General features: G+C 39.7%; 1 protein-coding gene across 1 annotated transcript in view; it reads right to left on the reverse strand.

Moving 5' to 3' along the window:
• The window catches only part of tbc1d1 (TBC1 (tre-2/USP6, BUB2, cdc16) domain family, member 1), a gene marked incomplete in the record, with an annotated part of 51,522 nt that overhangs the window by 33,795 nt on the left and 984 nt on the right, over positions 1-16,743 (reverse strand). The window contains 1 exon segment of the mRNA XM_042223412.1: positions 1-301. Within this exon segment, the coding sequence (XP_042079346.1) occupies positions 1-301 (301 nt within the window).

Genomic DNA, 16,743 nt, shown 5'->3' on the forward strand with positions numbered 1-16,743 from the left:
CTGAGCCACGCAGCTGGCTGAACTTCTCGATGCACTCGTCAATCAGGGCAGGAGGGGCTTTCTTGTGAGCAACACTAACGCGGCCGCAGTATAATACCTCAAACTTTTTGGCAAACGCTGTCGGAGACACAGCAGCGGCGGGTGCCATGGAGGTGGTTGTAGTAGAGAGAGCGCAAATCCACGTTTCAGAGGAATCGCTGCCTCCAGAACCCGTGGAAGCCTTGTTGGAAACGGTGGTGATGTCATTGTTGCGTGCCGAGCTTTTGCCAGCCTGCCTCAATGTACTGATGATCTCAGGAACCTGGAAAGATAACGAGAACATCATTAGAAGTACTGTAAGGACTCATTATGTAATTGTAAGGCATTTAGCTAGAAAACCTATTTTTAGACTAATTGCATAAACAGAGACTGCGGAAGAAAACCGAGCTCTTAGTGTCACATTACATCCATTTGAGCCTAAGCAAAGACAAACAACTTTGAAAAAAAGCTTAACTCAAAATGCACAAAATGCTCAAAAACATTTAATCATGCATTTAATCTCTCTTCAATCCCAACCAGCCAAGTGGGGAATTTATTCAAAATCATCAACATTGCCACACACACACTATATACTATACTGTACTTACAGCAACACGAATGATTGACATTCAAACAGAAGTATTTCCAAAACAACATTACAAATTTGAACCTGTACACTGTAAAAATACTGTTACTTTTTTTAATGTATCCATAAAAGTGCAGTACAATAACCTACACATTTCATCTAACAACAAAACTGCCCATGTCTTTAGGAAATTATAGCCTGTTGACTATGTGCAAACAATGCAATTCAGCACTATGTTTAAGTTTGAGATCTTCAAAGTTAATGTTTAGTAATGCTTTTTTTTGGGGGGGGGGATGCTACTTGTGTAAAACAAATTTCATTTGTTCACATGCTTTGACCTGGTGTGGTCCTTTGTTTGTGGACTCCAAAGTCATCACATACATGTTTGAACATTTGAGTAAAATGTATTTTACACCGATCTTACACTGATACGAATCCTGCTGAGCTCAGACATTTGATATTGCTACTACTATTCGACGGCAATGCTTGCTGACTAGGGGTGGGGGAAAAAATCGATACTGTGTAGTATCGTGATATTTTGTTTGCTAATAATGTATCGATACAGGGACAGCAGAAATCGATATTTTGTTACAAAAAAGTTGTTTGTGTGGAACATGCTCTGACTTCAGAGCATGTTGATCCTTTTTCTGAGCAAGAATCCTGACATTCCTTCACTGTCCAAATGTGTTTAACTTTTTTTTGGCAGCAATAAATGACAGTTTACTTATTTTAATTTAAGACATGTTTTATTTTAATTAAGTTTAAAACTTTTTTATTTAATGTAAAATTATATTTTGTTTTAATTTACTTTCAAATTCTTCAGTTGCTGAATGGGGCTGCATAGTTTTCATAAATTGCATAGTTCAGAATAGCTATAATTGTACCAGATGGTTGCATTCAGTTAAGTTGGACTAGACTGTAATACAAACCGTTCAGTTTGTCAACAATAAAACTGACTGAAATGAGAGAAAGACTGAGTGCGAGACTTTGATATTAGATAAAATGAATATTGATAAAGTTTACCTTTATGTACAGAATCTGAATATCGCAAAATATTTTTAAAAATTGCAATAATATCGTATCGTGCGTTAAGTATTGTGATAATATCGTATCGTGCGTTAAGTATTGTGATAATATCGTATCGTGGGATGTATGGTGATTCCCACCTCTATTGCTGACATACTTACTTGTCTTTTTCTTTTGAAAGAATATTTATAACACTACCAATAAAACCCCATGAGGTGCAACAGTAAACATTTCACAGGGAATAACTCATCACTGAGACCTTTACTCTTGCGTGAGTTCAAGCACTACCATCAAATTTCGTCTTCTAATAATATTTTTTGAATCCTTCATCCATATAAATTCATTCAGGGTCACAGAGTGACTGGATCCTACCTCAGCTGTATATAGCTGAAGCCAGCCTACGGGACAACAGGTGGGATACACCATGGACAGATTACCAGGGGTGACCTATCGCAGGGCTAACACAGAGAGATAGAAAATCATCCATATTTATGGCCAATTTAGAATAACCAATTTACTGAACATTCATGTCTTTGGAGTGTAGAAGTAGGCCAGCCAGCCAGCCTATTAGCTGACAGTGCCAACCACTGCATCGACGTGACACTTAATGTTTTAGTTTAAACTTCCCTTATTATTTCTAAAGTGGTGATTTCACTGAGTCGTCACACTGTTCATGCATTCAGGTTGCATGTCCACAAACAGGTGGCTGCCTACAGTAGCAACAGCGGATAAACTAAAACAAACACAAAAGGCGTACTCCAAAGAACAACTTTTCCATCCATCGATGTAGATGCCACACCTCACTATGAGCTAACCTGCCAAATGGTGTGAAGAGTATTTTGAGACCCCTGAATAAAGCAGCTCTTGTGTTGTCTTCTGGTGGTGAAAAAAATGCCAAATTGGGACCTCAAAGCAGGCTTTGTACTCCTGTCCCCTTTTGATGCACCTATTTCTTTTCTTTCTGAATCTTCTCGAGTTTCCTCTCTTGCCCTATAAACTGTACCACTGTATTGAGATCTTATGGTAGGTACAATTTCAATCCAAATTTTTACTGGAAAAAGTCTTTTCCTATTCCTCCATATAACTAAACAGGATAACAGAGACAGAAAGGGTGGAAAAGAAAAAAAAAAGGAGAAAAAACTCCAATGCTACAAAACATATTATACACTCACAAGCTCACACAACAGAGCAATGAAGAGCACTCCTAGGTAACTTAGACATTATGTTTCAATTTAAGGCAAAATGTTTTAGGTTATCTGTTGTTTGGCCTTGTTGTGCTGAACATTTCAGAAAAAAGTTGCATATTTAAATAAGTATCAAGAATAAAGAGCTCAGAAGTGTCCATCTAAGACATATTTCTGGCAACCTCACAATTGCAGTTTAATACTCACTCTTTCCCTGGCTCCTCTTAGCTGTGTTGGACTTGGATTACCTCTTAAGGGAAATATCTGTCTCTCAAGTTCAGTTAAGCTCACTAGCTGTGTCCGTTTGGACCGGTTAGAGCTCTGAGGGTTGAGAGGGGACAGTTGAGAACAAATGAACTGTAACTGGGTTCTTTCCCCACACAAAAGCCCTTTTCTGTAGCTACACTCTCCACATTAACACAAGGTCCATTACCATTAGAAGAGTCTGACATGTTGCGTGTGCCAATTATAAAGATGGAAAAGTGACACAGAGAGAAATATAAGAAAGCCTAACAAAGCTGGGATGCTGTGTGATCTAGTCGCACAATCGGTGTATCCTCAGTAGAGCAGGGCGATATGGCCAAAAATATTTATCACGATATATATTTGAAAATTTGCGATAACGATATAACTGACGATATAATTGATGCGAGACAAAATACAACTCCACAACATTACTAGCGCAAAAAGACAACCTATCCATTTATTTTCACTTAAACAAGAAGCTGGTTTTTATGTACATTAAAGCTTTATAAAAATGTAACAGTGCAAATGCAAATTCCTTGCTGAAAGTTTAACCAAAAGGCATTTCCAGTAGAAATGGGCTGACATATCCTGAGCATAACCATGTATAATATCCACTGAAGTTAAAAAGAGGTGCTTTGCAACATTAAACTGCAGTGTGCAGTACGTATTTTTCGGACCATAAGGTGCACGGGATTATAAGGCACATTAAGCGAAACAAAGCAGTCAGATAAATCAAACTTTATTAAACTCATTCTTCTTGCTTCCTCCACTTCTGTACCATTGATTATTAATGAATGAATTCTGCTCTATTCCCATGTTGTTGCAGTATATTAATGACTAACCTGTATTGTGGATGGATTATCTCAGTTGTTCTCCTGACTGAAGTTTGGTCCGTTTACAGCATCCTGCCATGCGATTGCATTTGTCTCTAACCATGAGGAACCTTCACGTTAACTTTTATAAGTGGAAAAGTGTTAGTGTTCGTCCTCCAGCTTCACTGTTTATGTTATGCTAACATAGCTGTGTCGCTAGCGATCACGTAGCACATCATTATATACCAGCTAGCCCAACTTCAGTAACCCTACAAACGTCACTGCTGTTTAGTTTCCTGTCTTCATTTATGTTGGAAGTGATAGCAGAGCTGTACGTTTGAATTTTTTCAGAAATCTCTCAGTCAGAACATGCTATATCATGCTTAGGTAACTAGCGAAACTAGCGAGCTAACTTCCGCTAGCTTCCTGCTAACTTCTAACTCCGTTAAATGTAATAAATTCTTGTTTTCATGGATGCCTGGAAGTTAAACTTCATAGTTACACCTGGTAAAGCAGCAATGCTGATGTTTTATTAAAGATGAAAGAATTTAGACAGTTTTTAACTCTCAGTGATGCTGCAGTGTTGTTTGACCTGAAAAAGACGGAGTTTAGGACCCAGATTACTCCCAGATTTAAGAGCATCTTAGTCCGACAAATACGACAATAACGACGGCCGCTTGCATGTTCTGCAAAAAAATGTGCTTTGTCGTGTATCTGACGGACAAACACCAAACCAGTTCCACATCACTGAAGTTGCACCATTTTTACAAACCAATTCTGGTTCATCTGTTTCACTCAACAATCGGCCATGTGCGTATGAAAACAAAGGCACTGCGCATGCGCGTTTTACTCATATTCTATCGCGATATTTCATTTTCCTATCGTTGCCTAACATTATACCGGTATTACCGTGAACGGTATAATATGGCCCAGCCCTAATCCTCAGTACTGGCTTTGTTACATAAAGCTCACTCTTTGACCATTTTCCTATACAGGGACACTCTGTGCTGTTAATTTAAAGCCTTTTCCTGATTACTCACACATCGAGAACGTTCTGTTATCCAGGCAAAACAACTCATTAAGCCACTCAGGTAGCTTAATGTATTTTGTGATTCTTGCAAGGCTTATTTTATTTTCTTGCACACACTTTGATTAATGTCTTACTTTATTGCTTGGCTCTAGTTATACAAGCTATGCATGACCAGAGAGATCAATTCAAACAGCCTGAGGCTTTTCTCTGGATAATTGGTCCCACTTCCTTGTTTTAATCTATTTACAAACAAGCACTGGACAGAAGATAACGCCATACAAATCAGAAAACAACCTTTTGCTGTCTACAGTATACGTCCTTCTCCTATTGTGGACCACACTATCATTGTACCACACCAAGGAACAAAAAGGAGGAAGCAGATGAGCTAAGCAGAAGCAGCGGTTGAGCCACATTGGTGATGTCATTAATGACAGATGCCTGAGCAGCTACAGTCTGACAGACAAACTTCCAGCAAGGTCTTGCCGTGTCTTGCCTCAGCATGAGGTGCGCGCTTTTAGCAAAACAAACACATAACTCTCTGTCCTCACCTGGAAGCTGCTCTGGATAGGTGTGTCAGCCAAATGTGTAATAAGTATTCTGACTTGTTGCCTTTTCCTTTTTCTTTTTTTCAAGGATATAAAAACATTATGAAGGGTTCGAACATAACCATGTATGTTCATAAGTACTGTTCAGTTTTGGGACTTCACTTTTAAAGGTTGTGCACAACACTGCAGCGCTTACAGGATTACCAAATACATTCCTGGGTGACACACCAACAGTTTAAGCTTTCGGATTTGTGTCTGCAGCACACAAGTACACAAAACATTTTGGTCTTAGTGGTGAGAGTTTAAATTAAAAAGACAAGTGCACAACAACTTTTTGTAGGGAATGATTATGAAATGTAATTACTGACGAGATCCAAAACTATCTCAGTACCCACCCCAACCTGCCACCAAACACAAGCAAAGGTAGGAATTCAGACTAGGGCTGCCACAACCGATTATTTTGATAGTAGACTAGTCAGCAGCGAAGCTGAAGCAGTCGCTGCTGACCGACATCGATGGAGATCACTAGCTGCCCGATACGCCGCCCGGCGTAGGAGGAACTAAGTGCTAAGTAAGTAAGACTAGTTACCGATTAATTTTGCGATTAGTCGACTAATCAGATCGTGCATCCATTGGACGTAAAACGTACAGCTTATTGCACCAGCATGCATCTACTCTTATATAACTATCATTAGCTTACAGCTTTAAGTGTTTAAGGTATGTGCTAACTAAAAATAAGGACAAGATGATAGTTTAAATTTGAATGAAATTTGCAGATTGTTTCAGTGAAGTTTAATAAACTCCTTGCTATCTAAAATATAACGGGACACCGGAGTATATTCTCGAGCATCTCACACTTCTGATAATCAGTTGTCTGCTTGACGTTTATTCAGCTGTGTAAAAACTATAACTTTAATCCCAGCCAAACCAATTTACTCAGGAACAAATAAAATACTAAAAAAAGCCAAACAATAACATTTTTAAGTTATCTAAGTGACTTATATATGTTTAACCTGAGTAGCGAAAGACGGTGGTGGGTTTGAAACCGATTTGCCGGGAGTCCGGTGCTCTCACGGGCTCCAATGAGCCTTGCCCCCGGCTAGCTATCAAGCTAGTGGGTAACAGACGTCTCCGAAAACGTCGGAGCGCTTTTAAAAATATGTGGTGTCTTGATAAACTGAGCAGATATTTGAGGTTTACACAGTTACATTCTCACCTGAAATATGTTAAACGTTTATTTTGTGACTCAGAAAGAATAATAAGAGTAATATTAAAACTAACTAGCTGCCGCCATTGTTGGAGCTGGGCTGCGCTATGAATTCTGGGACAGAGCTACTTCTTCTTCGGGGTTTAACACCAGCTGGCATCCTTGTACATGCAGTGCTGCCATCTTCTGTTTCAGTCCGTTATTACACTCATAAATCCTACTACTTATTCCTGCGTCTTTTGTGATCTTACAAAGCTTCAAACGACGCGTCGAGTATTAAATCAGTCGTCGACGATTTTGATAGTCGACTAATCGTGGCAGCCCTAGTTAAGACTTGCAATCCTTGGCTACTTCTTACTCCCAGGTTTCCAGCTTTTTTTTGCTCTCCAGTTGCATCTAAATGCAGCTAAATACCATCAACTGCATTTCTTCTTCTTGAATATATGGCATACAGATACAAGTTAAGTACTGGGTCCAGTTGAATCCCCCGCTAAAAAGGTACTTGTCAAGGCCACTATAAAAACTGCAATAAAGTCTGAATCTTTGGAAGTAAAATATAGAGATGAGAGCCAAATCAAGACCTACGCACAGTACTATATTTCTTTCAACTACGTTTTTGCTTGAATCACTCAAATAAATAACTTAATCAGCAGGGGAAATAAAAAAAATACCCCAAAATGACACTACGACCAACTGCAAACCTAGTTACTGCAGCAGCAATCCATCACAATTAATAAATGCTTTCTTTTTAAAATGTATTTGTCCCTTTACTTATTCAGACTCAAAGATACTTGTTATATATCATTTTGAGTATCTTGTGGTCCTCTCTCTTGAAACAGAGCTTCCTTTCCTCCTTTGACTGTCACTCAATCACACAGGAATCTAGACACCATGTTTCTCACTCTCTGCTTTCTACTGCCTACTTGTTTTTAATCATTCTGTGAAGAGTGAAGTCTGCTATCTGTCCACTAACAACAGACTCTTTGCTTTGCACCCCACCCCCCTTCCTCTTCCTCCTGCTTTCACTGCTCGACTCTGAAACACTTCAACCAACAGATACATTTAGTCCTTGCCAATGGCTCTCCTCCTCCGACTTCTTTTGTGTCTCTCTGTGACAAAAGATACTGAATAGCCACTTCTTTACTGTCCTTGTTAAGACTTTATCTTACTGTATTTCTACACACAACCTGAGTTTCATTTTTTCTGCACTTGGTAATTGATAACCTGTTTAACTGCACGGCATGGCGATGTTATCGCCCTCTTCTACATCAGGTAGTCACTGCCTTGTAAAATGCACTTCACATAACTAGGAAGCAGAGATTCTTGTGTAATTTGGCAAATGACAAACAGCTAAAGCTATATTTATAGTTTTTAGAAGTTTAATGCAGAAATCCAGTAAACAGCTTTCTAGAAATATAGCTCAATTTAAATTTGGTGAATGAAAAGTCAAATTCATTTGTATGTCATCATGCTTTTTAATCTATTCTCATATAACCTTTTGGTGAGTACTCCTCTACTGCTTCCTTCCTCTTCCATACTTCTCGTAGCATGCTAACACATCTGTTTTGGAGGTTTGAAGCAAAGCTGACAGAAGTTTTTCTTGTGAGGGTGCAGCCCTTGCTAAAGGCACACAGCACACATTATCTCTCACAGTGGAACGTTTACATGAAGCCGATCTCAGACAGGAAGGCAGTTGGACGGCCTCAGGCAGTGACCCACAGACTCAGCCTCTCACAGAGGAACAAAACTGAAAAAGTTTGATGTCCCACACCATACCACAATTAAAAAGAAGTACTGTAGTAATGGCCTCAAAAAAGGAGGAAGTTACACAAGAAAGACAGCAAAAGAGAAGCTGCAGGTCGGCACAGTAAACAAAACAAACCTGTTGGTGTTTTTCAGAAAGAGAAAATAAACCTCAAACATCAGAATATAACATGAACCAGGACAAAATTGTGGGTAAGCGCCTGAGGAATATTGTAAAAATGTATTTTTTTTTCCACAAAGAGGCCCCTATAAGAAACTCTTAAAACAATAATCTCATTGACAATCTTTTTAAAAAGAATCTATAAATATGGAAATATTTTTCAGTTAAAAGTTCTTTTTTTTAAATATTTTTTATAGCTAGACTTTCAGAACTATCTGACCCCAGGGCTATTTATAACTTTGAGGAACTCCAGTGCAGTGAGACTCACATCATTGGTTTACCACCAAAATCCAATAACTAAAACACAGCAGTGCAATTTAAAACCATGATGAATGTATATAACTAAATTAATTAATTATACTCCAAAGGAAAGTATCTATTTTTAACCCAACAATATGTATTCTAAAACAAAAATAATTTCAATTTGATTTCAATTCAGGTTTATTTATATAGCACCAAATTGCAACAACAGTTGCCTGAAGACTCTTTATACTGTATGGTAAAGATCCTACAATAAAACAGCGAAAACCAAGGAAACCCACAAAATCAGATGACCTCCTTTGGCAACAGTGGAAAGAAAAAAACTCCCATTTAACAGGAAGAAACCTCCAGCAGAATCAGACTCAGGAAGGGGCAGCCATCTGCCATAACTGGGGGTGAGAGGAGGGGGGGGAAAAAAACCCAACCAAAAAACATTTTGTTGATAATTTCACTTTAAACACAGACTGAGCCTAAACAGACGTTTAACTTGAATGATTAAAACTAGAAATGCTGGGAAAAAACATTACAATTTAAGGAGAAATGCCCCTTAAAACCCACTAATGCACCAGCAAGACACATGAAAATGAACAACAAAGATGACGAGGCAGCTGAAAGTCCCACTTCTCTGCTTCCCATGATCATGTGCTTGAGTCTTGTGCCTCGTGGAGCTCTGCCAAGTTCAAAGTTCAATGTATAACCAAGAAACGAGAAGCATTGCTGACGGAAAGCGAAGCGCAATGAGGAGAAAGAGGGCAATTTTATATGGTTGAAAATGGTTAACCACAAGCTTCCAACATATTGACATCACTTCAACAGACTGAAAAACTACTTCAGCACAAAAGACAACCCCTGACAATGAGCTCATTCAATAGTAACAACAAGCCCACAATGTAAGGACTTGTTTAAACGCAGTGCAGAGTGAAATCTTGACTGAGAATAAATTAAGTCAGTAAAGATCCCCGACACCTTCAATGTTTTCATCTTAGAAGACTGAATGTATGTAGTGTGGAAATGTTAGAGGTGACAGAGTGACTGAAGAGGCAAACAGCCACTGAATGGACATGGTTAGATACAGACTCCCAGACAAACAGGCAAAAAGCAGTCTGACAGTTCACAAGGACATGTTATTTATATAACGACTCGAAGGTGCCTCCAGTTTACTAGCTTGTTTTTGCTACAGAGCATGGAGTGTGTCACATGAAAAGAGCAGCCAAGTCGCATAAAATGAGGGAGGAAAAGGCAGGTGGCCAAAAAGGAAAAGGGGACTCTAAAGGCTCTCTTGGACAGTTTAGATAATCATTAACTTCAATCACTTCTGGGTTTTTTTTTTTTGGTTTTTTTTATTTGGTCAAAAAATAAAAGGCTGCGTGCGGTACTTTCCAAGCTGAGTCAGAAATCAGCTGTTTTACCAGAGAAGGTTAAATTTAAGCTCTGTAAAGAATTGGGTTCAAAGTAACCTGATAATACTTGTTAGCAGTTCCAACTGAAGAATAATTTTAATCAAAACTCAACAAATAATGAGTTACTATCATGGTAAAAGATTCCTGCTTCTACTGATATCAAAATCAACCTTTTTCCCACCAGCTATTTTGACATGAAGTTCTAGGTAAAACACAGCTGTTACTTTCTGCTTTGGTTCAGAGCTTTAATTCATGTGATCAGTAACAGGGACAGCAGTCTGAGCTCCCTCTCCCCTGTTCTCAACCCAGCTGAGAGATTAATCTTTCCATTGTGCCTTGAGACCTCCTCCCCATAGGATATGCTGGAAACACCTCACCTTGGAGGCACCCAGGAAAAATCCTGATCAGATGCGTTACCTCAACTGGACATTTTCGATGCCTTTCCCGAATGATAGTTCCTCGCCCTACCTCTAAGGTTGAGCCGAAACACTCTTCGGAGGAAGCTCATTTCCACCGCTTGTATGCATGATCTTACTCTTTCAGTCACTCCCGAAGGCATGGGAATATCAGTCAACTAGTGAAGTGACAGTGTCAGCACCACTTGCGAACAACGCATTTATACTCCTCACCCCAGACTTGGGGGTGCTACTTCTCATCTCAGCTTCTTAACACTTGCCTGCAAATTCCACAGTACAAAAGGAACGTCATGGCTCAATGAAGCAAACAGAACCACATCATCAGCAAAAAGCAGACACAAGATCCTGAGACCAACGAATCCCACAACCTACCATAACATGCAAAAAAAGGCTGCTGTGACAAAGGTTCTGTAAAATGTCCCTGATATTTTACAGCACAAAGGTTGAGCTTCACTTCAGTATGAGCTTTTCAGCTTGCATGCAATCAAAGCAGTTTCAAAAGAGACAGACTGCCGACGTAATAGCTCATGACAGACTTTATGACTAATATGCCATACAAGACGTGCCTCCTGTTCCAGGACTACAGCACTGACAGGAGCACAATGGATCTGGAGGTGATATCGCCATGAGTCACTCACACGCTCACATACACCTACATTTGGCTTGAGTTGGCAGCAGCTAAGCAGACTGGATTTTCACGTATTCGGCTCTTTAAAGGGTCTGACAATTAGTAACCTACAATTTACAGAAGCAGGAGCTCTGACATCATCTAGGAAAGGAAAAACCCTGTTTTATTACTGGAGTGCTTAAGCACAGTTATGGTTTATGCTAAACAATACTGTGAGTGAGGACGGGAAGAGCAACGTTCCCCCACAGTGATCTTTCTCTAAACTTGTAAGGAGAATGACGATTCACTTACAAATTATTTATGAGACCCATTATGTAAATTAGAAGGAAAAAAGTGTCAAAAGCCCCATCACATTTCTGAAGAGTAAAAGGTGAGGTGTTCATGCCTTAATTCTTGGCACTCTGCAGGGAATAAAGTAAATACATTACTGACAGTGCATGTGACATTCAAACTCAACTTATTTTCACTCACAAACACATCTATAGATGGCCTCACACGCATGAAAGCACCATAGTAGAGGTGAAATTTTGATCTGACAACTTTAGAGGAAGTTTCAAAAGTAGACATATTTATCTATTGTAAATACACATTACACTTTCCAGCTTCAATCAAACTTCTGTGAACTGTATGAGCCTGAATGACCACCCAAAGCTAACATTTTACACCCGAACCAATGGTAGGGTCACAATGACCTGAACGGTAGCATCCAGTTGACAGGATGAAGTACAGTAGTCACTACAACGCAAAGCACATTTGGAATAAAGACGAGCGAAATTATTTGGTGTTAAACACATTAACTGCTACACAAAACATTACTAGACATGTAACAACTATTCTGCTGGAGTCGTTTTAAAAGGCTAAGGCCACCACAGACGAAAGCTAACAACAGGTTGCGAAAATTTAGCTAATGTAAAAGCTTACTCAACGTTAGCTAACTGTCCACTTTAGCATGACACACAAAGTAAAACAACGCCTTCAAACTCCACTCACATCTCTCGACTCTTGTTTGTTGTTGAACAGGCTGAATCGCTGGAATCGCGCTTTCATCCCATCCGCCATAAACTTGACAAAAACTAAATCTGAATTGTTACTTCTCCGTAACTCGTCCCTACCAGCGCGAAGCGCTTCAATATCATTTCATTGGAAAGTTGATTTTTCTCCCTGAAGCCGAGGTGGATCCTGCTGTTCGTTCGCCGTTAGGTTCGCAAGCGTAAGATCATTCAGCTTCCGGTACACACATTCGCAATAAAACAGTTCCAGCGCTCAACGTGTAAATCCCTTACTCTTTAACGAAATTTCTGTTTTATTTTGAAAGCAAATAGGTAACTTCCGTTTCCCTTCACCACAGACTGCGTCTGATTTGTCGTAGCCAAATCCTCCTCCGTGTATTGAGAAAATGGACACAGTTCCTGTCCCGGAGCAGTCAAAGTTTCGGCGGCAGAAATTAGGGTGGATTTCCCATTACCGTTACAAGAATGCAGATCTGTTATTTTCGTCGACATGACGTTATATAAACCAGCGGTCCCCAACCCCCGGGCCTGGCCGCGAGAGTTGAGGCTCAGGTGTGAAATGTATGGTTTTCAGGGTTTTTATCGGTTTTCATCGTTATTTTGTTATCGTTTTTATCGCTAACTCGGTTTTCCTGAGTCTTTTCACGTGTGTTATGAATAAATCTTTTTTTTCGGTACCGGTACTAGTTTTATTTTGTTGTATTTATCCGCGACACCTTAAAGGCCGGCCCGTGAAAATATTGTTGGGCATAAACCGGTCCGTGGCGCAAAAAAGGTTGGGGACCGCTGATATAAACAACATTTCCACCCAGGAATGCACAGCCTTTGAGTGCCACTGAAGGAGAATTTGGGATGAAAAGCACACTTGTGGCGCAAAAGTTTCAAGTCTTCATTAACGTCAAAGTCAACATTTGACACAGTTTTGTCACGCCGAACAACCAACGTTAGACGATACTGAAGTTTGCTAGAGCACCACACTGCATTTTAAACTAGTTACTTTTCACAGCACATGCCTAGAAAAGTGGACGGCTTGTACAATGATACAGTTATAGGATTAAATAAAAAGTAGTTATTTTAAGCACTGATTAATTAAAGTGCAATAGCATTTTTACCATTCACTGTTGATATCTAATAAACCTGAATCGCTGAATGTGGATTAAAATTATTCTTCTGAAATTGCAAAAATAACAGTCCCATAAAAATAAGATAAAATGGAAAGTTGTGTAATGAAAATCGTATTCATCTATTTATTATGCATAGCTTAGTCATCAATTTATATCCAAAGAAAGCAATGCATTTTATTCAACAAAGTCTCTCACAAATTACTGTTCAGCATTACAAATGGTAGCCTATTAGTGATTAAAACAAACCCTTGGTGTTCATGAATGCTACCTTTTTATTACCAACGAAGCAAGAAATAAAATATTGTAAGTGCAATGGTGGTAACTCTTCAATTAGTAGATGCCAATAAAAACAGTCTAGCACTGTAGTATCTATTCTTTAGTAACTACCATACATTAAAGGAAAAATAGGTTTAGTAACTTTGCTAATGACCACAAAGGCACTCAGAGAGCACATTCTCCTCCAAGGTCTTATTTAGTCATTTTGATGCAAGTGATCTGGAGCTGCAACAAAATGTAATAATATCTCCCTGTGCTTCATCTCTCAACCAAGATACAAGAAACAAATTAAACCTGACAAACAAAACAAACCTTCGTCTCTGCTCTCGACTCGCCAGACGAATCACAGATTGCACAGGGACACCAGTTACAGTGAAGAGAAGCTGGCTTGTAAAACGTAAATTTAAAGCTGAAACCACACAAAAGCACAGCAACAAATACAAAGTCATGCAAACAGATTTTCACACCGAAACACTGATTTTTAGACACCTCTGTGGTGACACCCAGTGGTTACTTTCTTATTTACTAGTTCAGCAGAAAGGGGAGGCCCCACCGACCTCCTGAGATCATTTCTCTCCCTTGATAGAGAATAGGAAGTTTATGTTTCTTGCTGAGGTACTTAAATTTAGTGCTGGTGGTTCTTTTTCCCATAATGTCTCATTTTTAACCACAAAAAGATCCCATGTCCCTGCAAACATTTACAAAACACACAAGGGAAACTGCAAAGCACAGTGGCACCTGTAACAGAGTGTTACTCCTGAAATAGTAATGACAGCCATCTAAAAACACACTTACCTTAAATGTCTATAACATTAGTGGTCTAAAAAAAAGTAGATGTGTATATTCAACTGCACTGTTAAGCAACTCTACAGTTTTTCAGTTGCAGATATGGAGATCCAATATAATAGCTTCTTTTGCGATAACAGTATGACATGGCACAACATGGAGCAGAGAGCTGCATTTCCTGTCCGGAGGCAGTTAAATTATAACCGTGTAACCAGTCAAGAGGAACCACTAATGCAGCAACAAGAACAAATCCTTCATGGTGGTACATTCTTTGTCCCCTGCAGTGAACAGGAACTTCTATTTTCTCTGACTCTGAATATGTGCTTAAAGAAAAAAATACAGATATTTTTTCTGATTCAAAAGTTTTACTTGGCACGGTTCTCATAAAGAAAGCCAGAAAGCCATGAACCAACCCTGATCTGGTATGTTCAGGTGCACATTTCATATCACAACAGTCCAAACTGAAATACCCCATTTGAGAAATGTGTCAAATTGTGTGAAACTGCTGTTACTGCGCTCTCAACTTCACCACTTGAAAGTGACAATAACCCCAGAAGCAAAGAGCGATATTGTGTGTGTTTGTGTGTGTGGCTGGCACAACTCAGACAGCAGGTTGAACAGAGACTCTTGACAACTGTGTCATTTTCTCAGTCGATCCATGCCTGTTGCAGAGATACTTTTTTCCAGCTCTGTCTTCCACCATCAGACTGTGAGATGCTTTGGATGAAACACAGTTTGTGACTGGGCATGCCCCTCTCATACCTGTCTGATTTTCTCAAATCTTTTAACACAATTACATTGTAATTTCCACAGCATATTCAGCTCCTGTCTATCCTCACAGTTGAAAAGAAAACACGAGGCTGGATGCCCTTATCCAAAGCCGGTCAATTCCTCTGGAATCAGAATATCAGGATTTGTGCTGAGACTTATGAATCCAGGTCTCATTCCCATTAAATTTATTGCACCTAATTTAGATGAGATTAGATTAATTGCTGTCCTCAAAGCTCCCTCTCCCGTATTCTCCCCATTTCCTCTCCTCTGCCCTATTTTCAGTGTGCTGACATTCATCTGTCCTGATGCCTCTCTCTTCCCCTGGCTGTCTGTGCCTTGTTCCAGATGATCCGGATCCTCCACAAGATTTAGAAACTTATCTTGTCTCATTCCTGCCCAACTATCCCAGCTGTCATAGTGCGAGAGGCAGGGTGAAGTCTGTGATGTAAGGTTATGTAAAATTAATTTGACTCAAAATCTGATGATTTTTGTGCTTTTGGTGGTAAGGGTTCATTCTAGATTCCCATCTTGCTGTAAAGTATGCACTTTTATTCTGCTTAATAAAAACTTATTTGACAACATTTAAAACACTAAAGAAAAGACTGTATTATCTCACTATTTAAAGCCCCGCAGCACTGCGTAGAGATGCCACTTATAATTAGAATGTATGTAACTGCGAGAGAAGCCTGAGCAACAGGTGGTCAGCCTGACATCATCATGGTCACATGTTCGAAAAGGTAACGAAAACAACAAGCGCTCACTCTGCTGCAAACATAACATCATAACAGGATCTGTGCGACAGGAAGTGATCTCTATGGTAACGTTGTTTCACATCCTGCACGTTTCATGTAAAGTATGCTCATTTTCTCTTAATCAACAAAACAGACAGGCGTATCCAGGCGTATCCAGGCATGTCTGCAGCCGCTGTGCAAATGCTGAAGAACACATGTGTGCATTTAAGACAGATGTACACTCAGTGATATTTACATTACCCCACACAGTAAATGATGGCTGTAGGCATAACTGAAGCGTGCTGGTATTTCTCTTGCGGTGCACATGTGACATTTTGTATTTTGACTTCTCTGACTCATCACGTTTCACATCGAGTACCCTTCATTGTCTCCATCTTCCTAATCTGGCCAACTCTTTTAAGTCTCTGGCATGTTGGGCATGGCATGCTATCGAATGTCTCGGGCCTGATCTAACACCAGCTGCAACTTCACTTTGAACACACAGGCTTTTGGCCATGCATGTCATGTGGAGGAAAGGTAAAAGGACTAGAGGTCAGGGGTGTGTTGGTCCTCAGTGTGTCACTGTTAGTGGATCAAATGCACGTCTGTGTTTGCTCGTGTTGCTGAATGGAATAAAAGCACAGAGCATGTGGGCCGCAAGCGAGCCAAAGCCAGATCCAGTTTCTCTCTGTGGGCTGTCATAATAAATACTGATGCGGTCACACTGAATGCTCAGGCAGCTTTTTGTCATTTGTGCAAACA

This window comes from Haplochromis burtoni, unplaced genomic scaffold, assembly GCF_018398535.1.
Source record: "Haplochromis burtoni strain Fernald_Lab_line unplaced genomic scaffold, NCSU_Asbu1 Contig_110, whole genome shotgun sequence".
Lineage (NCBI taxonomy): Eukaryota > Metazoa > Chordata > Actinopteri > Cichliformes > Cichlidae > Haplochromis > Haplochromis burtoni.